At 38.9% G+C, this 24538-nt stretch overlaps 1 protein-coding gene across 1 annotated transcript; it reads left to right on the forward strand.

The window, feature by feature from the left end:
* The first annotated feature begins 3030 nt into the window (after positions 1–3030).
* Positions 3031–8692, forward strand: LOC112190630 (50S ribosomal protein L1). Its single transcript, XM_024330081.2, has 10 exons — positions 3031–3671; positions 4304–4375; positions 5435–5476; positions 5574–5676; positions 5832–5896; positions 5978–6022; positions 6107–6214; positions 6326–6413; positions 7899–7945; positions 8032–8692. Exons 1-10 carry the CDS (start codon positions 3117–3119, stop codon positions 8107–8109), a joined length of 1203 nt encoding a protein of 400 aa, XP_024185849.1. The 5' UTR covers positions 3031–3116; the 3' UTR covers positions 8110–8692.
* Positions 8693–24538: the final 15846 nt, after the last annotated feature.

Raw genomic sequence — 24538 nt, forward strand, 5'->3', positions numbered from 1 at the left:
TGTTGCAGATACATTCACATTCCAAAAATCAAAGACACAATTTTGGTTTTGCAACTAAATGATTAACAAGACTAATATCATGACAGGTTGATGTTACAACATATATCAAAACATAATTTTGCAATCCAAAACCAATAGTTGCCCAAGTTTTAGTATGAAATACAACCATTCTTTATATTAGAATTTTAGTGAACAAGACACATGAAGGTTACTAGGAGATTTTCTTCTTCATATATAAATTCCATCAAGCAATCAACATAGATATATGTATAAAATTCATGCATAACACAAAACACAGACGAGCAATGACACCATAACATCATTTAATCATAACCATTCCAACAAGTTAGCAAAGTCAAAATACATATGATCAAGCAATCAAAAAGTGAATTTCATCCAGAGTCACGTTCTACTCTATCCTAAGTGCACGTCGGGAATGCTTTCTAGGGTTCTTGCTCGTAATCACAAATTCACAATCGAGTTCAGGTAAAGTTTTAGTTTTTGAAGAGAAGAAACATACCGGGACGCTCCTGCGCTGCAATTAGAGTTAATCACAAGCGCATATATATATATATATATGTACAGAAAGATTCGCAGGCACATACAAACTTGGTTCCTTGAATCAATTGCAATTAGAAGCACAAAATCAGCAGAATCAAAATTCTTTCTCTATAAACCCAAAATCCCCAAAATAGAAGATTGAAGAGAGGAGACCGTTCTAATGGTCATTCTGGGATTAAACTAAAATGTGCATTTGCGCATTGGCTTGATAAAAAGGCTTTTGTATGGTCTATATTGGGCCCATTAAGGTTATGGCCTAGTTTCGGAAAAACAAACATCCTGCTCATGAACAAACAGTATACGTACATGCATATAGCAATAACCCTTAATTTTGTAAAACTTAATTCGGTTTATTAACATGCAATTCATGCTCTGATACCAATTGTAAACGGAAAATAAACTCTAAAGATCATACAATTGCATATTATATAAACACAACAAACATACAAAACAAGAATAGCTCATCAATCATGGTACAATTACATAAAGAGAACAATTTGTGGATGTTGCAGTCTAAAGACCAATACTAGCTTGAGATGAAAAGGAGGCCATTGTTGAAGAACAAGAATTTCTGGAATAACAAGAGCTTATGTGATTCTCTCAATAAGTCGCAACTATCTATGAGGCTAGATTACTTAAAGGCTTGTAACAAAAGAGGTCACAGGGACCTTGTATATATAGTGAACAGATCAATTAGAGTCCTCCCCATAAGAGGCTTATATAGTCTACTCAAACTGCTACACTATATGTTTATCTGATGATATTTACTTGGTTACCAAGTTAATTGGACTTCTTCGTATGTTTATGTGATTCTTATCACAAACACAATTATACAAAGACTAGGAATCATAGTTCATCTCGGATAACTCATGCTGCAAGTTATAACACGTTATCATATCTTAAGGAGAATTGTATTCGTGTTCAAATTTGTTCTTACAAAACTTTTAACCAATGTCCAGAGAGCAAAAAGAAATCTTACTAGGGATGATTTTTGTCACATCTGTCATACTGGAACTGAATCTTTAGTTCATCTTTTTAGATATTGCCCTGCCATTCAATTTATCTGAAACTCTATTAATCTTCTTCCTGCTGTTGCAAAGACGTTCTCCATGTGTTGGATTGGATGGATTAAAGATCATCTTCTTAGCAATATTAATTTTGACATGGATATTCAGTGGCGTTCCTTCTTTGTGTTTATCTGTTGGTTTATCTGGAGATGGAGAAACAAACACATTTTTTATTCAAGTTTTCATTATCCTCATTCTCCTAATATTCTCATATCTAATGTTGCAAAGGAATGGTGCCAACCCAAGTTACCCGATCTTTGATCTCAAATTATTGTTTAAATATATTAAATTGGCCTAAACCATTTGTTTGTGTTTTTAAACTTAAACGTTGATGGCTTTAGAAGTGACAATTCTGGGAAAATTGGTGCAGGTGGTGTCATTCGAAACTCTTATGGGAGTTGAATCAAAGGTTTTCAAGCCAATTTGGGTATTGGCGGGGAAGTTCTTCATGCCGAATCATGGGGCATGTACTATGGTCTAAAGCATGCTCTTAACTATGGAATTAGTATGTTGGAGATCGAAACTAATTTGGCTATTGGTTAAACTTATCACTGACAGTGATATATTCTTGCATCCCTTAGCTCTAGCTCTTATCTCTTATTGCAAAAACCTGATTGCTCAGTTTTAATCTGTGTCTCTAAAACACGTTTATAGAGAATGCAATGTTGTCGCTGATTGTCTTGCAAAGAATAGCATCACCCATGATTGTGGAACTGTTGAATTTGAAGACCCTCCCTCTCATGCCTTGTTAGATGATATGGACTCTGTTGCTAGAGTTAGAAAGTCCAGGAAAAGACCTGATGACAGGTCTTCTAGTTAATTTTGTTTTTCTTTTGGTCCTTGTATTTGCCTTCTAGGCCCCTTGTAGCCCAAAAAACAAAAAAAAGGGGAAACCTATAATAGATGAGGAATTTCTAATCAACGGTTTAAAAGACTAACTTTTTGATTATATTACTGCAAATCATCCGTTAGATGTTTATGTATGCATGCGTAGATCACTCCTAAAATTCTTCTTCCAAATTGCTAATCATTAAGGTACCTGACTAGATCAAATCAATGGACGAACCAAATATGTCAAATCTGAACCGTTCAGGTTCAAAAATGATAAATCACGATTATAAATGTCTTAACGATTTTTAATTTGGTTGAAAAATTACAAAAATGATCTACACATGAATATCTAAACATCTAACGGTTGATTAGCGAAAACGTGATCGAAAAGTATATCTCACAAAAAATTCCTCATGAATTCCTCATTTTACTGGTCCTCATTAAAAGCTCTCTCGGAAATAACAGTGTAAAGTTATAAAAAGATAAAGTTGACGGTGCTGGCCTGTAGGGTAAGTAATCGACAGTAAAAATGGGGGCAGGGTGTGGCCCTAGTAAAAACATATAAACTAGCTCACTTACAAGTAAAGTCGAGCACCGGAACTGGAAACTGTGAGGTTTGTTTGAAAACGCTGCGTTGCGCCTTAAACCTCCGAACCCATGGCAGCCCTGAAGCTCCTCCTCTCCTCGGCTCGCCGTCACTGCTCCCATCTCCACCCGTCTCCATTTCTAAGGTCCCTCACCTCCCAATCAGATCAAATTCCCTCTCCTCCCGAACCCCTTAAACCCCAACCCGCTCCGATCCAACCCGTCTCCTACGCTCCCAAACCCAAACAACACTCCTCCTCACCCGACCCGGACCCGGACCCGGCTCCGCAATCAGCACAAACACAACCGCCGCCACCGTCGCACGCGCCTCCTCACGACTCGCCGTGGACCCGAGAAGACGCCCGGTTCGTGAAGGACGGGCCTTCCATAACCCCGGTGTCGTACCCGGCCCGAGTGGCTCCGTTGCCGGAAGATAAGGTCTCGGAGGAAGGCGGCGACGCGAGGCAGGGTGAGCTGGAGAAGGAGAAGCAGAGGATCGAGCAGTCGAGAAGGAGGGTTTTTAGGGTAGAGGAGAATGTGGTGGTTCCTTTCCCCACGTTTCTTAAGGTGGAGAAGAAGGAAAGGAAGCCCATTCTTGATTTGATGGAAGCAATTCGACAAGTCAAGGTCAGTGTGTATTGGTTCTCCTTGGTTTTTTTGGGTAACAATTGGCTTTTGCTTAGCTCAACTAATACACAGGACATGTATTTGATTCATTTTAAGTTGCTAATTTGGTTTGGAGGTCATTTATATGAACTTAATAGTGTGGTAAGGTTTGTAGGTAAGGGATTAAGGATGAAAGTTTGTTATGAATTAGTAGTGTTTGTGACTACTGATTCAGTGTTAGGAGACACGAACTTGTTTTTTTTACAAGTTCGTTACTTAGCGAGCTCAAATCAGACTTGTAATGAGCTGCATTTACTTAGACAGGTTTCCGGCTTCACCTTGTTTTAAGTACATGTCAGACTCTAGCCATTGGCTATTGATTCTAATGAAATCAATTTCTATTGAAAAAAAAGAAGAAGTATTATTACTGAAGTTCCATAGCTAGTCCTATATCCTCACTTTTTCATTGTCCATAGACTCCATACTGAGCTGGCCATAAGCTGTTCCTCTTTTAGGACTACTAATTTAAGTATTTGGAGGTGTTTAGACTTGTTTTACGTTCGGTTTGTAGTTTGTGTGTATCAGCATTTTGTTTCATTTTAAAGTGTTTGTTATTTATAATCTCTTTTTCTCATTTTCTAGTTATTTTACAGGCTACTGCCAAGTGCAACTTTGATGAAACTGTGGAAGCTCATGTGCAATTGGGTATTGATGCCAAGCGAAATGTAATATGCCATCCCAACTGAGTAAAATCTTTTCTTATCTAATGCATGATTTAATTCCTGACAAAATAGACTTTGATATCGTAACTTGTCACCTTTAGGCTTTAGCTATTATGAAAGCAGTGCATGAGTTGTAGACTTGCAGTTCATTTCCATGAGTTTTAGACTGCAATTTTTCCATGACAGTTAGATTTGCAATTCTTTCATCACCAGTAATCACTACTTTAAAAAAAGGCCCTATATAGGGTAATTTAAAATGAGTGGGGATAAAAGTCGATTGATAACGCAAAGTTACTCCCCATTTACTGTTTGGAAAGGTTGGTGATCTCACATGAGTGCGTGTTAGATGGCTAGTAAGTATAAAAAACTCAAGATAACTTCAAGAAAGTTGGAGAGAAAACATTACAAATGTGTATTATGGTTGGCCTTCAAGAGGGGATAATTAGCATTCAGGAAACTTGTATGAATTCCATGTTCAGAGTCCAGATGTAAGGCCATTTAATAGTTATTTAAAATAACATCGTTATGTAAATGGTCTGTCAAAACCACTGTATGTAAATTCCTTGTCTTCATACATTTGTTATGGCTGTTGACCTCTTCTTTGGGTGGGCATATGCACCTGGACATGTTAGCCTCCTTAACTACTCTTATAAATCATAATGTGTAGATTCATTTGATTACGCACGAGTTCCACTAGTCTGATGGTTTCCTATAATTAAGGGCCCCTTCTGTACTGTTTTTGTGTTTGTGTTTTCTGTTTTCTTTTTTGTTCTCGAATATAATAGAAAGGTATGGAATGAGAGGTGAAGAAGAAATGAAGAGGAAACATAAAACTAAAGAAAGAACTCATATTTTTTCATTAATTTCATATACATAAATATCCTTCTCTTTCCTTCATAGTTTTCATCTCTTCTCACTTCTCCCCTTTCTCACTCTCTATACTTGACGGGCCTTAGATAAATAAAAGTTCATCTAGTTGTTTTCTATTTATATTTTATGCTTCTACCTTTTTATGTCATTGTTGTAATTAATCTGAACTTGTACCTGATTGTTGAAGTGCAGGCAGTTCGTGGCAACATGACCTTGCCCCATGGTAGCGGAAAGGTAATTATATAGTTATCTAATAAAGGCTAACTATATAGGAGAGTGATTTTCTTTGGCTTGTATTCTGCCTTGTTGCTTGATAACTACCATTTTTCAGGTAGTCAGGGTTGCTTTCTTTGCTGAAGGTGCAGATGCAGATGAAGCTAGAGCTGCTGGAGCAGATATTGTTGGCGGTGTTGACCTTGTGGAGGAAATTGCAAGTAATATACTAACCCTTGCTGCTGCTGATCTATTTTCATGTCCATTAAATATACTTGACATTTCAATAATTATGATTGTTGGTTTTAGTTTAAATCTCTTCCTATTGAACGCTAAGTAATTATTTCAATTTATGATATGAGCTTTTATCGTGCAGGCAGTCGTAAACTCAATGTTGACAAGTGTTTTGCAACAAATGAAATGGTTATGCGTCTAGCGAAGGTTTTGAATGTTAATGTTTTCCTGTGGATTAGTAACATTCATTGCTCCATTTACTGAAAAGAGAAAATTAATGTTTTGCAGATAGCAAGGATTCTTAGAGAGCGTGGTTTAATGCCTGACCGAAAAGTGAGTTTTATCATATTGTGATCTCATATTCAGTTCCCAGGCTGAAGGCATCCACTAATATTTGCCATGTTATACATCAAATAGCTAGGTACTGTGACTAACGACATTGCTGGGGCACTACAAAAAGTAAGACAAGGTCATATTGAGTATAAAATGGACAGAACATCAATAGTTCATGTTGGGCTCGGAAAGGTACTATAATCTGAGTTTAATTCTATGGATACTTGTTGCCTATTCTCATTTGCTTATCTGTTGTGATCACTTTTCTCCTAAGAAAGTCATTTGTTTGATACTTCTTTACAGGTAAGCTTTACAGAGGAGTATCTGCGTGAGAATGTTGGTGCATTTATGAGTTCTCTTTTGCTGGCAAAGCCTACGGGTTTAAAAAAGTGTAAGTGGCATAAAGTACTCTTGTTCTTTCTATACATTCCCTGTGGGCTTGATAAATAAAGAGGCTAACATAAATAATAAGGTAAAATTTGATATGAATTTGAAGTTTAATTGCATACTAGTTACACTTTGAGGGATTTTATTTTATTTTTATTTTATTTTTAATTTTTTTTAAAATTTTTTTTAGTACACTTGAGTATTCTAAGTTGTTGAGGTTTAATGATTGTCTGGTAGCTGTTACTTGTAAATTATCAGTTACTAAGAATGAACTGTTGGTGCATGAATGTGTTACATTAGACCTCAGTTACCTGTACTGTTCATATTTAAACTTGTATCACACTTGTTTGCAACCCTTAACAGTTTAAGTGTATGATTTTTTTTTGGAGTTGCAAGCAAATCACTACATTTTTTGTCCCCAAATGGGCTTACAAATGTTCCTTTTCAAGCCAAGTTGAGCATCCCGTTGAATTGATTATCCATCTCAGGGCTGGACAAGAACTGAATTTGTTCTGCTTAGTATAACCTTTTAGCCAATCTTAAGTCCTCCCAAGTTAGAAAGCTTTAATCTCAGCTTGGCTGAGCTCATCTGAGAACCTATAATGTCTGCATGAGCAATTGCAGTTGTTAGTCCATGATGCAACTATAAACGTAAACAATGATAATTTAATCATGGGCCGTATGTGCTGTCAGCTGCATGTCCTTTTTGTATGAAATAGTTGATAGTCTTGGATCTCTGAGAGTGAGCTAATGATTTGTAGGTGTATCATGTGATTTCTATCCTTCCCACCCCATGAGGACTTCGTTAAACTACAACACAGAATAATTAGTGATACTTTGACACCACTTTCTTTACTCATCCCACCCACCTACTACTATCCTCTCAAATTTTTCTACTCAACCATGTGCAATTTTCCTCTGTTTATCAGCCAGCCTCCATTGGACCAGGGAACCAGCATTAAAATTTATTGAAAGGGGTGATGATAGTAGTGCCACTCTAGGTAAAATTAATCTGTGATTATCACAGATTCTCTGAGATGCTGCCATAGTCTATATGCAGTCATTCCTTCATTTTTCGCAGGTTGACTGAGGTTCTGATAGCAGTAGATCATAGAATTACTTGTAAAAGAGGAAATTGGGCAGCATTCGAAGCTTTCTTTTTAGTGAAATCTAGTTTACTGGGAGCTAAATGCCTTTTGTTTTTTTTTTTTCGCTTGAATAACCATTTGCAATGTAGAATGTAGTTTGTTCTCTTTCCATTGGCGAACTTGGATTGATTTGAAAAAATTGACCGATTGTTTTTCTGTTACTTTTGTAACACTGTAAATGATGCCAAACGGTTGGGGAACTGCTATTTGAGATCTTCAAAATTATTGTGTACCTTTAATCGGTTGATCAGAATATCTTTTGCTTTATATTATTCTTCATCTACTGAATATACTATGTTTTTAATGGTTATGAAAATCATTTGCATTTTTTATTTTCACAGCTTCCAAATATGCTGGGTATATCAACTCTTTCCACATATGTAGCACAGTAAGCTCATAACCCTTGCTATTGTGTTTCGTAATTCCTTGCTTTTATTTTGGGTTATTCAAACGTGATCTGTTCATATTGTGCAGATGGGCTCCGGATTTCCAGTTTCAATACAGTCATTATCCAAAGCTGCAGATAACTACAATAAAATGCACCTCAAGTGATGAGGTCTGCTGACATTTCCTGCCTACATCAAAATCAAAGTTTCTATTTATTTCTTTGTTAATTTTTTACCTTATGGGAACTGAGGGCTCTCTGTCTTTCTCAGAGCAAGATGTTGATCTACTTAAATAGTTAAAAGGAAATATTAGATCTACGTGGCCAGAATTCCGTGGTAATCAATCTAGTTTTGCTTCAATCTTCTGGTGGTTTAAGTGACTCTTAATTTGGCATTTGGCAGTACTGCTTTATGATCCTAATGTTTGTTGTATGGTCATTATTAAAATCTAGTATAGTTGACTTGTTCATTCTCAAAGGGAAGTATCAACCAAAGACGGTCTCTGTTTTGAATTAACATGCTACTTTTCTTTTTTCTTGATGAATAAATGCATTGATTCAACTATTTCATGGATGGGGATATAAATTTCTGTTCTGAAGTACATGCGTTTTGGTGTAACCATTTCTGTTCTGAAGTATATGCCAAACGGTAGGCTATATGGGCTGTAGCCTAGACAATATTTTGGCTCAAAAACTCCCAAAGTACATGTATATTCCCTTCAGCCCATACTAGCCCAAAGAAAAAAAAAATATCTGTAGGAAATCGCATACTCCCACAACAGGTCACTAGGTCAGTGGCTGCTTGATTTGTTGAACAGTTGAAGTGAGTTGGAACGATTGAATACTCCCACAAACTGCTGCCGGAATGAACCCACAATCTGATTTGGGGATCCCTGCTTCACAGGTAGATATGCTCTATCTTCAATCTTTATGGAGATTTAAATTCCGATTCGAGGAAATCTCATGAATTTACTCTAAATTTCTGGCAACAATCTTGAAGCCCAGTTGGGTTTGTGGGTTTAATCTGAAAAAGCTCTAATCTTTGAAACCATATGTTTGGGTTTGTGGTTTTGTAGGCAAACCTGCTGCTTGTGCGTTTGGATGGAGGTAAGTGGCTGACTTGCTTGCGGTTGCTGCTGCCTGGGATTGTTTGATTTGGAGAATTGGAGTTGCTGCTGTGATTCTGGGTTTTGAGTTTCTTGACCTTTTTTATTCCAAGACTTGCCAACTTGACCACTTATTTTTTGAATTCCTTCTTATGTCTCTGTGCTCTTCTTATTTGTTCTATTATTGTCTGTACATTAATCAAGCTAAGCACTTCCCCTAGGTCCCAAAATTTAATTATGAAAGCCTTGGACTCTGGGTATTTACAGAGAGTCGTGTAAAGCTAAGCTACCACCAACTGTTCTTTTTCAATTTTTATATACCTTGCTGCTCGAGTAACCGACTTCACTCTTCCTATTTGTCTCTCTGTCAATATATAAAAGCTTGAAAAGAGTGAGTGTTCATTTCACAAACCCAACAGAACAAGAAAGCTAAAGATTTTGCTTATTTGCTTGTGTTTTGAATTCCTTCTTATTTTCTTTTCAGGTCTTGACCTCTTGAATATTGCATAGACATTCAAGGAAAAAAAAAAAATTTGTGTACTTCTAATTAGCCTAAACAACTCTCAGATTCTGGATCCGCCACTGATTTGAGCGTGCATGGTTTTCGGATCAGGTTAAGTGGGGGTTATAGATGTCAAAGGAGCTATAGATGATGCACATTCTCTGTATGCCTCCACAGTATTATCTATGATGAATTACACCAGAGAGTCGGCACTGTTGGAAAACACCACAGCTTCACAAAAAGTCATAAACTGCCTCGTTTCTATATATTTAGCTCCGGTTATCTACGTTTTGAAACAAAGGCTTGGTTGCTGTCTTAGCAAATAGCAATATCAACTTCAGTGTCTACTAAAGTTGATCTTAGTAGTATTAGTAGTTGTGTGTGGGCTTGAATTCTTAACCTTTTCATAATTCCTCTTTGCTTTCTCCATCAAATAATAGTTGATATTATGAGCTACAAGAGAACACATCTTTTGGAAATTTCTTAGTGATGGTATTTGTCAAATTCTTGAACAAACTCAACCAATAAGTCAAACCAAAAGCAATATGATGATTACATATGGCTGCATTTGGAAAGTCTGTAGGGAGCTTAAATTAAAAGTAATGGACAGTAACATGTCAAACTGAAAACAACTGATTTTACCTAATACGATTTGGTCTAGTGGCATAGTCTCCCTTTCGTAAGTGGGAGGTGGTTGTGAGTACGCCTTATGAAAGACTAGTTGTAGCATCTGAAAAAGAAAAAAAAAACTGATTTTTGTTCTAGGGAATTTGAGATTGGGAGAAATTTGTTGTGTATTCTCATTGATAATAGAGGCCTCTTTATATAGAGGATTACAATGCATAGAGTTAGAATCATACAAGGAAAGATAATCTCTAGATTCTTCTAATTGAACCCTATTACCACTAGGTCAAGTAACCTAGAGTTTGGATCAAACACAAATAGAGATATCCTTAACACTCCCCCTTGTGTTGTCCAAACACGGTGCTTCTCTCGTTGCCTCGTTAAAAACCTTGCCGAATAACAAAAACCCAGTGGGACAAAAATAACCTCGGTCGAAGGGGAAAAAGAGCACAACACAACCTTCACTATTCGAGACGAACATGTAGACATCTCCCCTTGATGTCTGTGCCTCCCTCTGATGACTACGATAATGGGAGTTCAGATAATTTCCGCAAGCCAATTCTTGCCGCATGTTTCTCAAATGCGGATTTTGGCAAGGACTTAGTAAACAAGTCTGCCGCATTGTCCTCAGATCGAACCTGGTTTACTTTGATCTCGAGGAGCTTCTGTTGTTGCTGATTATAGAAGAATTTGGGCGATATGTGATTTGTGTTGTCGCCTTTGATGTAGCCTTACTTCATTTGTTCAATGCAAACAACATTATCCTCATAAATGCTCGTTAGCTCATCTGTGGTAGACTTCAAACCACAATTGCTTCAAACATGCATAACTATGAATCGAAGCCATATACATTCACGAAATGCTTCAAGAAGAGCAATAATCTCTGCATGATTCGAAGAGGTAACGACTAAGGTCTGCTTTGTAGACCTCCAAGATAGCGCGGTCTTTCCCATGGTGAAAATATAACTAGTTTGGGAGCAACCTTTGTGTGGGTCAAAGAGATACCCAGCATCAGTAAAACCTTCCAAAATACTTATATCGTTTTGGGTTGGGGAGAGGGAACGCAGTCCACCATGTGTAGCGTCCCTGGTACTTGATGGGTCCGAATCCATCATCTCTCTGTAGGGATAGAACAAGCCCATATCAATCGTACCAATTAGGTATCGAAAGATATCTTTAACACCAGTCCAATGACGTCGTGTTGGCGTAAAACTATATCTAGCTAGCAAGTTCACAGCGAATGAGATATCCGGTCTTGTGCATTGTGCTAAGTACAACAATGCGCCTATTGCACTTAGATACGGCACTTCTGCCTCTAGCACTTCTTCGTCGTCATCTTTTGGACAGAATGGATCTTTCTTTGGATCAAGACTACAGACGACCATTGGGGTGCTTGAAGGCTTAATCTTATCAGTATTGAAAAGCCTAAGCATCTTGTGGGTATAAGCTGATTGATGAATCAAGATACCATCTCTAAGGTGCTCAAGTTCTAAACCGAGGCAAAACAGTGTTTTCCCAAGATCTTTCATCTCAAACTCGGATTTCAAGTGTTCAGCGGTTTCCCTTAACTCTTTAGGGGTGCCAATTATGTTCATGTCATCAACAAAAACCGCTACTATTGCAAATCCGGAACTTGTCCTTTTTATGAACACACATGGGCATAGGTCATTGTTGACATATCTCTTTTCAATCAAGTAGTCACTTAGACGGTTATACCACATCCGTCCGGATTGTTTCAATCCATATAGTGAGCGTTTCAATCTAATTGCAAACGCGCTCCGTGGTTTAGAGCCACTTGATTTGGGTAACTGAATTCCATCTGGAATCTTTATGTATATTTCTGGATCTAGATCCCCATATAGATACGTAGTAACCATATCCATAAGCTTCATGTTCAGCTTTTTGGAAACTACCAAACTGATAAGGTAGCGGAACGTAATGACGTCCATTACAGAAGAATAGGTCTCCTCGTAGTCGATTCCAGGGAGTTGTGAGAAGCCTTGCGCCACAAGGCGAGCTTTGTATCTTACAATCTCGTTTTTCTCATTACGCTTGCTAACGAATACCCATTTGTGACCAACTGGTTTGGTGTTGGGCATTATTGGTTCAACTTTGCCAAATACCTTTCTTTTCGCTAGAGAATCAAGTTCTGCCTGGATCACATCTTTCCATTTTGGCCAATCAGCTCTACGTTGGCATTCATCAACGGAGCGTGGTTTGATGTCATCGGTCTCAATAATCTCACACGCCACTAAATACGCAAATACATCATCAATGATGATGGAGTTTCGTTCCCACGTCCCATGTACACTAGTGTAATTTACAGAGATCTCTACGTTCTCATGGATAGGTTCTGACATTGAGGCGTCCCCCAATGATGTCTCTTGGACATAACCGTAATCTGGAACATTCTCATGGGACGGATTTTGAGTATCAATGCTCAAAGGATTTGTTTGTGCCTCATTCGCTTTCTTTCTAAGGCGAGTATCCTTCAAACCAATTGGTCTACCGCGCTTCCTTGAGGGACCTGCGACCATGGATGCCACATCATTGCCATGCTGGGCAATGGCGCCATCTCCTGATGTCACAGGAGTGGCGTGACGTCCAGTATTTAGGACATCGATCCTTGCAGGCACGTTTGCAGCAGGTATGTGTGATCTCGTCACTTTGGCAACATCAGAAAACACATCAGGCAGAGTGTCTGCTATGTTCTGAAGCTCGATTATTCTTCACACTTCGGGGGGGGGGGGGGGGGTGTATTGTATATGGAATTAGTGGATCTTTTAAAGAAATCTATGGAATTTAAAAGTCTGGGTGTATTCAATATAGACTTTTAATAGTCCATGAAAGTCTTGAGGTATTCAACTAGGATTTTTAAAGACTTCATGAATTCTACCAAAATCTAGGGGTATTCAATTAGGACTTTTAAAAATGAATAAAAGTACAGAGGTATTCAAAATATCATTCATACTTACGGAATTAGAAAATCATTGATAATCATGGACTTTGTAGTGTTAACTATACATACCAAACTCTAATAATTTTCCAGCCTCCAGACCAAAGATTTCAAAAAGTCTATCAAAGTTTCCTCTTCAAAAAAAAAAAAAAAAAAGGTCTATCAAAATTCTTCTCTCTACCTTTTTTTGTCCTTCATCATCTTTCTTTCTTATTTTTTTGTCTTTTCTCTAATCTTTTATGATATCAACCTTTTTTTATACCCAGCATGTTCATTGTAGTTGTTGAATGTGATTTTTGTTTTTTTTTTTTTTTTTTTCAATTGTGATACTTTGAACCCTAATAGCAATAAAAATGATTTATGAAACCCTAAAACTCAAATATTGTGGTCTAACCCTAAGACCTTGAACCATACTAAATTTTATTTTATTAATTAATTATTCTCATTAATTTGAATTTATATTATGGTTCAAAAAAAGGTTGAACAATTGAATTTCAATTGATTGATTATAGATCAAGACATTGACCGATATTGCTACAATATATGTTAATCAGCGAAAACAAAATTGATGAGAATAATTAACCATAAACATCAAGTGATCTATATTGTATATTTATGTTGTTGGGAGATTAGGAATGAGAACAAACTCGCTAGACAGACTAACAATCATTTATTTGAGTCAATTTCTATTAGAAGATACTGGAGCATTAAAGAGACAACAAGTAATTATTTTGTTTTGTGTTTGGGCTGCATTTGCTTTAATTTTTTTTTTGTACATCCTAGGAAATCTGTAAAATTCATTCATAATAAAGTATATAGATTTTCATGAATCAATAAAAGTCTGTTGCTAAAATCAATGGTTTTAAGAAATCCATAACAGTCTATCAATTTTTTAAAGAGTCTGTGGACTATTCAAAAAGTTTGTCATCTAAAAAAAGTCTGCACAAATCCAAATACAATACACCCCCTTCAAGTTCGGACTGTGCGGTACGGGGATCGAGATGAGACATAGTGGGGACAGACCACGACAATTCCTGTCGTTCCTGTTGAACATCTGTGTTCTTATGTCCCCCTAACGATGGGAAGACTGTCTCATCAAAGTGACAATCCGCAAATCTAGCGGTAAAGAGATCGCCTGTCAAGGGTTCAAGGTAGCGGACAATGGTTGGAGATTCATAGCCAACATAGATGCCCATTCGTCGTTGTGGACCCATCTAAGTACGCTGTGGCGGCATAATAGGCACATAGATGGCACACCCAAAAACGCTTAAATGCGAGATATCAGGCTCGTGCCCAGTCACTAGCTGTAACGCAGAGTAAGATTGGGTTGCAGTGGGTCATAGACGAATTAGCATCTCTGCATGCAATATTGCATATCCCCAAGCAGAAACAGAGAAAGTGGTGTGCATAACCAATGTCCGTGTTATCATCTGTAGTCGTTTGATAGCGGCTTCTACGAGACCATTTTGGGTATGAACATAGGGAACTGGATGCTCTACATCAATCCCCAGTGACATGCAATAGTCATCGAACATTTTCGATGTAAACTCCCCAGCATTATCAAGTCGAATGGACTTAATAGGATGGTTAGGGTAGTGAGCCTGTAGACGGATAATCTGGGCGAGGAGTTTAACATAAGCAGCATTTCGAGTGGACAACATCGCGACATGTGACCAGCGTGTCGATGCATCAACCAATACCATAAAGTATTTAAAAGGTCCGCATGATGGTTGAATTGGTCCACATATATCTCCTTAGATTCTCTGTAAAAACGGAATGAGTATTTTAGGATCCTTTGTATAGGACGGTCTCGGTCCTAATTTCCTGAAGGAACAGGCTTTGCAAAATGAGCGAGGGGCCTTAGAAGCAACCAATGAGGATTTTGGTTGGGCCTGAGCGTCTGTAGCGCTATTAGAAGCAAAGTGTGTGACTACATCTCCCATTATGGCGTTAGAGCCATGGAAATTGGATTGTGTGGCGTCATGGCCACTAGGAGGAGCAACCATGACATCATGCTCATGGTTGGCGCCATTTATGGCGACATCACTACGGACAGGGGCGGCCTTTCGGCGTCCCAAGACAGCAGCAGCGCCAGAAGCTGCAATTTTTACTGTCTTGCTAAGTCCTGGAATCAATTTTTGATTCTTGCTTCTTCTCACTCTGAAGAAAGGATGCCCGTGTGAAGTCTTAAGTATACGGAGCATCATATCATGACCAGGATGTCCTAGTCGGTCATGCCAAAGCCAATATGTGTCGGAATCCAAGAGATCTTCTCTGATGATATTATCGGATTCAATCGGTCGAATTGTAGTAACATAAAGTCCACTAGCTTGACACATAAGTTTCTCTAAGATGCGTTTTAGTCCGCAATCATTAGAGGTAAAGCAAAGGAATTCTATTCCGTTCTCACTATGCGTTTCCTCATGGAATCCGTTGGCCTTATATCTTTAATGCTTAATAAGCTTCGATTTGCCTTAGGAGCGTAGAGAGCTTCAGTGATTTTAATCAAGGTGCCATTGGGCAAAAGGAATTGGGCCATTCCATGTCCTTGAATTAAACTTGATGGCCCAGCCATCGTAGTCATAGATGAATATGTAGGCAACATCTCTAAGAATAATTGCCTATGTCGTAGAATGGTGTGCGTAGTCGCACTATCTGCAAGACATTGAAGTTCATCCATTCCTAAAAGAAAAGCTCGTAATTAAAAAGGAGTCATAAAGAAAAGAACTCAACTTTTATTAATAAGCCAAACAGAATTATATCATCATTTCTTTAACCAAAGAAAATCTAATCCAATAAACTAGTTAATGCAAAACAATGGTAGTCGTCTAACTTCTTTCGGTAATTCCAACGTAAATGTGACCAGGTGAGTAGAGAGATGTCGGTGCAGCAAAGCTCGCTTAAGTACCACTTATCTCGAAACTTTTCTAGACATCACACTTGCATTGAGTACGCCTACTTTGAAGAAAGACTAATATCATTGGCATCTACTACAAAAGTAATATGGCAATTGCCTACATCTCTTGGAAAATAAAAAGACTTAATCAAAATCGCCAATTTCTGGGTCTTGATCCTTGTAGTCTTCCACCCTTAGATCGAGATCGCCATATTGATCTTCTTGTTCCATGTTATTTGCCTCCCTTGCTTCACGATACGTCTTGTATGCATTTGCAACATTCTGGGATGCAGTACACTTCCTTGCCCAATGTCCACTTGATCCACATCGAAGACAAACATCTTTATGGTCAGGCTCCCTTGATCGAGGTGCTTTTGGTGCATGATTTGGACGACTATTACTCTTAGTGGCGTCACCACCATAGCCGGAGGCTCCGCCTCTCTCTCTCTTCACACGTTGACCTCCACAGCTCTGTGCACGCCTCCCTTGGCTATTTCCTTCCTCTTTAGGGCGAAAATATGGACCAGAACGTCCAGAATTGTCCCTACTCTAAGGGTTTCGCTCCTTGCTTCCTCCCTTGGGGGCCCGACTATAGTTAGACTCCGGAATAGACTTAGTTGCCACGGGTCTAGCGTTATAGTTCTTCACAAGTATGTTGTCGTGCTTTTCAGCTACGTTCATGGTGCCAATAAGCTCATGAAATCTTGTGATACGTCCTGCTTTCACATCAATCCGATAATTCTTTGAAATCATCAGGGTAGAGACGGGGAAGGTAGAGAGAGTCTTCTCGATCAACATCGTATCAGTTATGGCTTGGCCACAAAACTCTATCAGAGACTTGATACGAAGAGCTTCCGAGTTATAATCAAGTACAGACTTGAAATCATAAAAGCGGAGGCTATGCCATCGCACTTCTAAATCAAGAAGCAGGGAGTCACGAACGTTGCCAAATCGCTGCTCAAGTTCAACCTATAGCTTTCTTGGGTCTTCCTCATTGAGGTATTCACTTTGGAGCGCGTCATTCATGTGCCTTGTCATGAGAATGATGGCTTTAGCTTGATTTGCTTCAAAAGCAGTAGCTTGCTCAATGGAGAGCACGTTCTGACTAGGCTCTTGGATGGTTTCCAGAAGTCCATCAGCCTTAAGATGTAGGCGCACAACTCGGACCCACCTATGGTATCCTGCGCCAGTTGTCTCTAGTGGAACAAAGTTCAACTTGTTCAGGTAACTCATCCTGAAAAACAACACAAGATTAGGGTTAGTTTCGGAGCGAAAAAGGCTACCACGAAAAACTATTAAATTCCTGAGCGTAGTCGCTTCCAAGAAATTAGGGATTTTCTGAGCGTAGTCGCTTCCAAGAAAAATCCTATTCCAAGAGGGGTTTTAGATTAGATCGAAACAACGATGTATGTGGTCGATCATTTTCTTCTCAACAAACTCTAAGTTTGGAGGACTTTACAAGCTCCAAGCTTGGAGTGAGCACGAACCCCCACAGTTCGGCTTTTGGTCTCCCCTATGAAGAAGAAAGGGGGGGTAGAAGAAGGGATGTTGGAAGTGTAACATCCCGTATCGTCACTTACCCGTTTACTAGTCATTTGGACGATAAACGACAATTACTTTCACTTTTCACCATAATTTGGTAGTTTAGTGGCCCTAAAAGTTGACTTTTTGTTCGGGTCAAAATTTGGGAAAATGTTCTTCATGGAAGTCGTAGAGGACGTTAAACCGAGCGCGTGCATATGTGGTACGTAAAAATCGGAGCTCGTATGCGAAAGTTATAAGCGAAATAGTAAAGTTACTGTTCATTGGTAGAAAGTATAAATTTGAAAATTTACTGTTGCTGGGTAATTTTCCTCTCTCTCCCCTTTCCCCGCGTTTTCTCTCTCTCTCTCTCTCCCCGAGCTATCGCTCTTTCTCTCTCTCCCGCCTGCAACTCCGGCCTTCTCCCTCCTCCGGCCACCTGGTGGCATAAAGCCGACATCTTTGGATTTGCCTCCGCCCCCTCTTGGCACCGGTGGTGGTAGCTCACGGCGGTTTGGCCGGAAAACGAGGAATCGGCCCGTGAAACTTTACTGTAGCAGTTTGGGATTTTCGTCGATTCCCGGCGATTACGGCCATATCCGGCCACCAAATCGGCGTCGAAGGAGCGGTATTTCCCAAGGATCATGTTGCCCCTAGCCTTGAGCCACGATTTGCAGTGTGGAGGTCAAATCGAAGGTTTGAAATTCTGAGTTACTATTCACAATTCGGGTTCAAACTTCTCCTTAATTGTTGAGGTACTTCCGCTCATTTTCTAACTTGGTTACAGTTGAAAGAATTATTGGGTCCGTTGAGTAGGTGCTGCTGCCAAAGTTTGGTGGCCATCGGAGCTGGTGGCGGTGGCGGCGGTAGCGGCGGCTAGGGTAGCTTTTTAATTTCAATTTCTGGCTAGTTAAATTCTATAATTATCATAGAGCTTGTATGTGAAGTTTGGTGAATTTTGGAGAAGCTTGGAATTAATTATGAATTTTTGAAGTTTAGGGTTTCGATTATCGAATTACGAGAATCCGACCATCGGATATCTCTCGGTTCTGCCTTGGAACCTTTAAATTAACGAATTGGTATTAGTGGTATAGTTTGGGCTGAATCCAAGGAGAATGGGAGATGTAATTGTAAGGATTTGATTTTAGGAATCGTATTAAATTGTTGAATAATTATTCACGGAATACAATTGTGTACAGGACGACGTACCGAGCTATTGCTCGATGACGGAACACAAATGCGTGATCGTCGGAATAGTACTGTGAGTGGACTTTTGTTTTAAATAGCGATGCATGCATTTATTTTCTTAAAATAATGCTCTAGTGTTTATTCATATAATTTTTTTGAGGAAATGAATTAAATTTCGGAAATTGATTTCGAATTATTTCAAGGATTTGCTTTCAATAATGAGTTTCAAAGGTTGGTTTTGATTTATAATATTATTTGTTGAATTTCTTATTCCGAGGTAAAACTTCCGGAATTAAGCATATCCCTAATCACCGAGTTAAGCTTCGGAAAGATATTTAAGATGAGTTTCAATGGAGTTGGATATTCTCAATTGTTTATTGACTATCGGTTTTGGCATCAGGAATGTCTAATTAAGGATTTTGGATTTGTTTGATTTCCGATATTACTTTGATTTATGCGGATTCAGAATTTATACTATATATTTTATATTTATATTAAGCAATTTGAGATTATAATGAGATTTCGACGAAGTAAAACTTTATACTTATTTATATCTTATTTATTTTGAACTTGAGATGATCTTGGCGTGCGGGGTCACGTCTTTGCACACTTGGATTCTTATTTGCGAGATAAGTGGGGAAATTATACAGATTTACTGGCTTTTGACGATCATCTTCCTCACCATACGCGGGTCATGTGAATAGGTCTCCTCCTCACTTACTTTGTGTTTGTGAGTGGCAGTGAGGTAGCTTTCTCCTCCTCACGTGGGTGGTAGTCGAGGTGATATTCTCCTCCTCGCACAATCTATGTGCGAATGGTAGTTGAGGTTATTAGTTCTCCTCCTCGCACAATCTATGTGTGAGTGGCAGTCGAGGGTAGGTAGAGCCTGAGGGGCTCCATTCCCGTATGGTGAACTCTCTTCCCCGTATCCTTTTATTGTTGTTTTTGACTAGCGGGGCTAGTCCGTTTTCCGTTAACCAGTGGGGGCTGGTCTTATTTCCCGAGCATGGGAATTTAAATTCTTATTTGTGGTTATTTGTGACTAGCCCATTTCTTGAGAGGAGCTTCTCTTGATTTGTTTTCTAAATCGTTGCATGCATCGAGAGTTTTAAGGAAATAAATGTGGGAAAGTATAAAAATCCTTTTGGTTTAAAATTGTTTATTTTGTCCACTCACGCTAACGTTTTTATATACTTTTCCCTGGGCCCTTCGATTTCAAATGCCCAGTTTGCAGGCGAATTGGTTGAGGTTGTGCGTACACGGAGTTGAGGCATAGTCAACAGCATAGCTTCCGCGGTTGCCTTTGAGTTAGGTTGTCCTTATTTACCTTTCTATTAGAATTGCTCTGATTACCTATAGGATTTATGTTTTTCAAGTCGAGGTTTGTGTTTTGTGAATTGGAGATTGATGTTGAGTTGGGGAGCAGGGTGGCTCCAGAAGTATAAGGATGATTTGATTTAGAAGTGTAAATGCTTTCTACAGGTTTTGGGTAGCCCATTTTAGGGGAAGTTCGGTCAAATTTTTGGTAGAATTTCTTCTAAGGTGGGCCCCGCAGGGCCACTTCGGATTTCAGGGTGAAATTCGGGGCGGGTCCTGTCAGGAAGTCCCTGAGAAAAGAAGAAAATGAAAAAAAAAACTTCAAAAACAGGAACTTTTAGAAAAGATTTACCTTAAAAAATGGTCGGAAATTCTTGACCGGAAAAAGTCGCCTGAAAACTTACTGTAGATGGCCGGAAAAGTCGCCTAAGGTCGCCAGAAAAGTGACAGGAAAAGTGTTGACCGGCCGTTGACCGCTGGTGTTGACGTGGCAGTCTGGATGATGACTTGGCAGGCTGACTGGACGCCTGCGTGGACGCTGACGTGGTACGTTGTCTTTTGGTTTTGGGCCTGCTTCTTTGCTTCTGGGTAGGAGTCTATTTCTGGGCTTTGGGCTGCACCTCAGTTTCTGGGCCTAGGGCTGCGTCTGATTTGGGTTGAAGTCTGCTGGGTCGATTTTTCTTCTGGGTTGGTGGTCAGGCGGCGGTTCAGAGAAATGGCTCTTCAGGTGACCGGTTTAGGTACTAATAGGCCGGTTCCGGTGATGAGGTTTCCGGTTCCGGGGATCTGGGGTCGAGGAGCTTCTGATGGTGGAGTATGGTTGTCAGAGGCTGAGCAAAAGGCTTTGAGCCTGGCAGGAAGACTTCCGTCACTTCTGGAGTCCGGTTCAGGGTTGTTCCGGCTGGTTCTGGGCTCCTGGGGTTGAGATCTTCAAGTTGTGCGGCGAAGAAATCTGGGATATGAAGGCTTTTCAAGGTTATGGCTTCGTGCTGATAACGTGTTCTAGGGAATCTAAGATTGAGAGAAATTTGCTGCGTATTCTCATTGATAATAGGGGCCTCTTTATATAGAGGATTACAATGTATAGAGTTAGAATCATACAAGGAAAGATAATCTCTAAATTCTTCTAATTGAACCCTATTACCACTAGGTCAAGTAACCTAGAGTTTGGATCAAACACAAATAGAGATATACTTAAACAATTTTATTTTAAGCCAGAGCGAAGTTTACTCAATCTAATTTAAGAAAGCAACTTTTTTTTTTTTTTGAAATACAGCACTTTTATTTTCAAGTTGAGTAAAATATTTCACCATTATTTTTAGTACTACAAGCACTTTTAAAAATCTAGCATAGTCTCCCCTTCGTAAGTGGGAGATTGTGAGTTCGCCTTATGAAAGACTAGTTGTAGCATTTGAGTTGTTTATCTGAAAAAAAAAAAAACTGATTTTATTTTAAGCCAGATCAAAGTTTACTCAATCTAATTTATGAAAGCAACTTATTTTTTTTCTAGAGCACTTTTATTTTCAAGTTAAGTAAAATGTTTCACCATTATTTTTAGTACTATAAGCACTTTTAAAAATCTAGTTTACTCTGACAAGAAAAAAAATCTAATTTACCAAACATTCAGCTACTGTTTTACTTAACAACTGTTTAAGAATAAAGGATTCGAGAGAGATTGATGAGAGAATTGTGTGTATTCATTGATAATAGGAGCCTTATATATAGGGATTACAAAGTACATAATCTCGGAGTACAAGGATTCCTATTTTAACTCAGAGTAGGAAATCTCTCCTATTACAACCATAAAACTAATCCTAGTTTGACAAGGCACACTAAATGTCAACATTCTTCAACACTCCCCTTTGTGTCACTCAAACTTGGTGATGATGCTTTGATCGTTGCCACGTTAAAGACCTTGCTCAAGTAATAAAAACCCTGTGGGACAATTAAAACCTCGAGGAGGAGAAAAAGAGTATAACACGTCCTTTACTCTTTGAGATCGAACATGTAAACATCATGCCTCCCTCTGATGTCGACATTTCCCCTTGATTACTACAATCATGGGAGTTCAGATAACTTCTCAATCCGATGCTCTTCACATGTTTCTCGTAGGTGGATTTAGGTAACGACTTAGTGAATAAGTCCGCTGCATTATCATCTAATCGGATTTGATTAACTTCAATCTTTAGGAGTGATTGTTGTTGCTAATTGTAAAAGAACTTAGGCGATATATGCTTGGTGTTGTCGCCCTTGATGAAACCTAACTTCATTTGTTCAATACAAGCTGCATTATCCTCATAATGCATGTAGGTTCATCTGTGGTAGACTTCAAACCACAAGTTCCTCGAATATGTCTAATTTCAGACCTTAGCCATATGTATTCACGCACAGCTTCATGTAGAGCAATAATCTTAGCATGATTCGAGGAAGTAACAACAAGTGTCTGTTTTGTAGATCTCCAAGATATCGCGGTGCTTCCCATGGTAAAGACATAACCTGTTTGGGAGCGACATTTGTGAGGGTCAGAGGGATACCTTACATCAACAAAACCCATCAAAACATAATCGTCATTTTGATGGAGGGGAGAAGGAGAACGCCGACCACCATGGATGGCGGTACCGACATGGCCGATGGCCATACTTTTGACAGTGCCATTTTCGCTAATGAGGTCCAATCTCAAACTTCCGTCATTCCTTTTCTCTCTGTAGGGATAAAACAAACCCATATCAATCGTACCCTTTAAATAACTGATAATCACCAATCCAATTGCGGCATGTTGGCGCAGAACTATGTTGAGCTAACAAGTTCACTGCGAATGAGATGTCCGGTCTTGTGCATTGAGCTAAATACAATAATTAGCCTATTACACTTAGATAGGGCACTTCGACCTCTAATAAATCTTCATCCTCATCCTTTAGATGAAATGGATCTTTTCCAGGCCCAAAACTATGACCAATCATCGGTGTACTCACAGACTTTGCTTTATCTTCATTGAAGCGCCTTAGTAATTTTTGAGTATATGCTGACTGATGGATCAAAATCCTATCACTATGGTGCTCGAGTTCTAATCAAAGACAAAACCTTGCTTTCCAAAGATCTTTCATCTCAAATTTGGATCTCAAGTACTTAGCAGTTTCCTTTAACTCATCTTGAGTTCTAATTAGGTTCATGTCATCAACATAAACTACTATAATGGAAAATCCGGAACTTGTTCTTTTAATGAATATGCATGGACATATTTCATTATTAATATATCTCTTCCCAATATAGTAGTCACTTAAACAGTTATACTACATCCCTCTGGATTGTTTTAATCCATATAGTGAGCATTTTAACTTTATTGAAAACACATTCCATGGTTTAGAGCCACTTGATTTGGGTAATTAAAGTCCATCTGGGACCTTCATATATATATATATATATATATATATATATATAGATATCTAAATCAAGATCTCCATAGAGATATGCCGTAACCACATCCATAAGCTGCATGTCAAGTTTTTTTGGAAACTACCAAACTGACAAGGTAGCAGAACGTTATTATGTCCATTACCGCCGGGAGAATATGTCTCCTCGTAGTCGATTCCAGGGTGTTGTGAGAAACCTTGCGCCACAAGGCGAACTTAATATCTAACAACCTCATTTTTCTCATTACGCTTTCTAACCAAGACCTATTTATGGTCAACAAGCTTTACACTTGGGGGTGTCTGTGTTATAGGCTCAAATACCTGTCTCTTTACTAGTGAATCTAATTCATCCTGGATCGCATCTTTCCATTTAGGCCAATCCGCTCTTCGTTGACATTCTTCAACTGAGCGAGGCTCGATATCATCATGCTCTATAATTCTTTTTGCAATAGAATATGCAAAGGCATTATCAATAGAAATAGAGTTTCTATTCATCGTCTCATGTACACTAGTGTAATTCATGGAGATCTCTCTATTATCTAGAATTGGTTCTTGGAGCGTCCCCCAATGATGTCACTTAGACACAACCATAATCCGGAATATTCTCATGAGACAGATTATTTATATCGATGATAATGGATTATTTTGTGCCAAACTCGCTTTCTTTCTTGGGCTAGAATCCATCAAACCTTTGGGCCTACCACATTTCCTTGTAGGGAGCCCGGCCTAAGTCACAACGCCATCACCATTGTGGGAGGCGGTGTCGTGCCCAATAACACTAGGGACGATGCCATGTCCTCTATTTTTAGGGACTTCAATCCTTGCAGGCAGGTTTGTAGCAGGTATGTGTGATCTTGTCACTTTAGCGATATCTGAAAACGCATCAGGCATTGAATCTGCTACATTTTGAAGATCGAGAATTCTCCGCACTTCAATTTCAGATTGTGCGGTTCGGGGATCAACATGAGACAGAGTGGGGATAGACCATGACAATTCATGTCGTTCATATTGAACATTTATGTTCTTATCTCCCCCTAACGACGGGAAAACTGTCTCATCAAAGTGACAATCCACAA

The sequence above is a fragment of the Rosa chinensis genome, chromosome 2, assembly GCF_002994745.2.
Source record: "Rosa chinensis cultivar Old Blush chromosome 2, RchiOBHm-V2, whole genome shotgun sequence".
Taxonomy (NCBI): Eukaryota; Viridiplantae; Streptophyta; class Magnoliopsida; order Rosales; family Rosaceae; genus Rosa; species Rosa chinensis.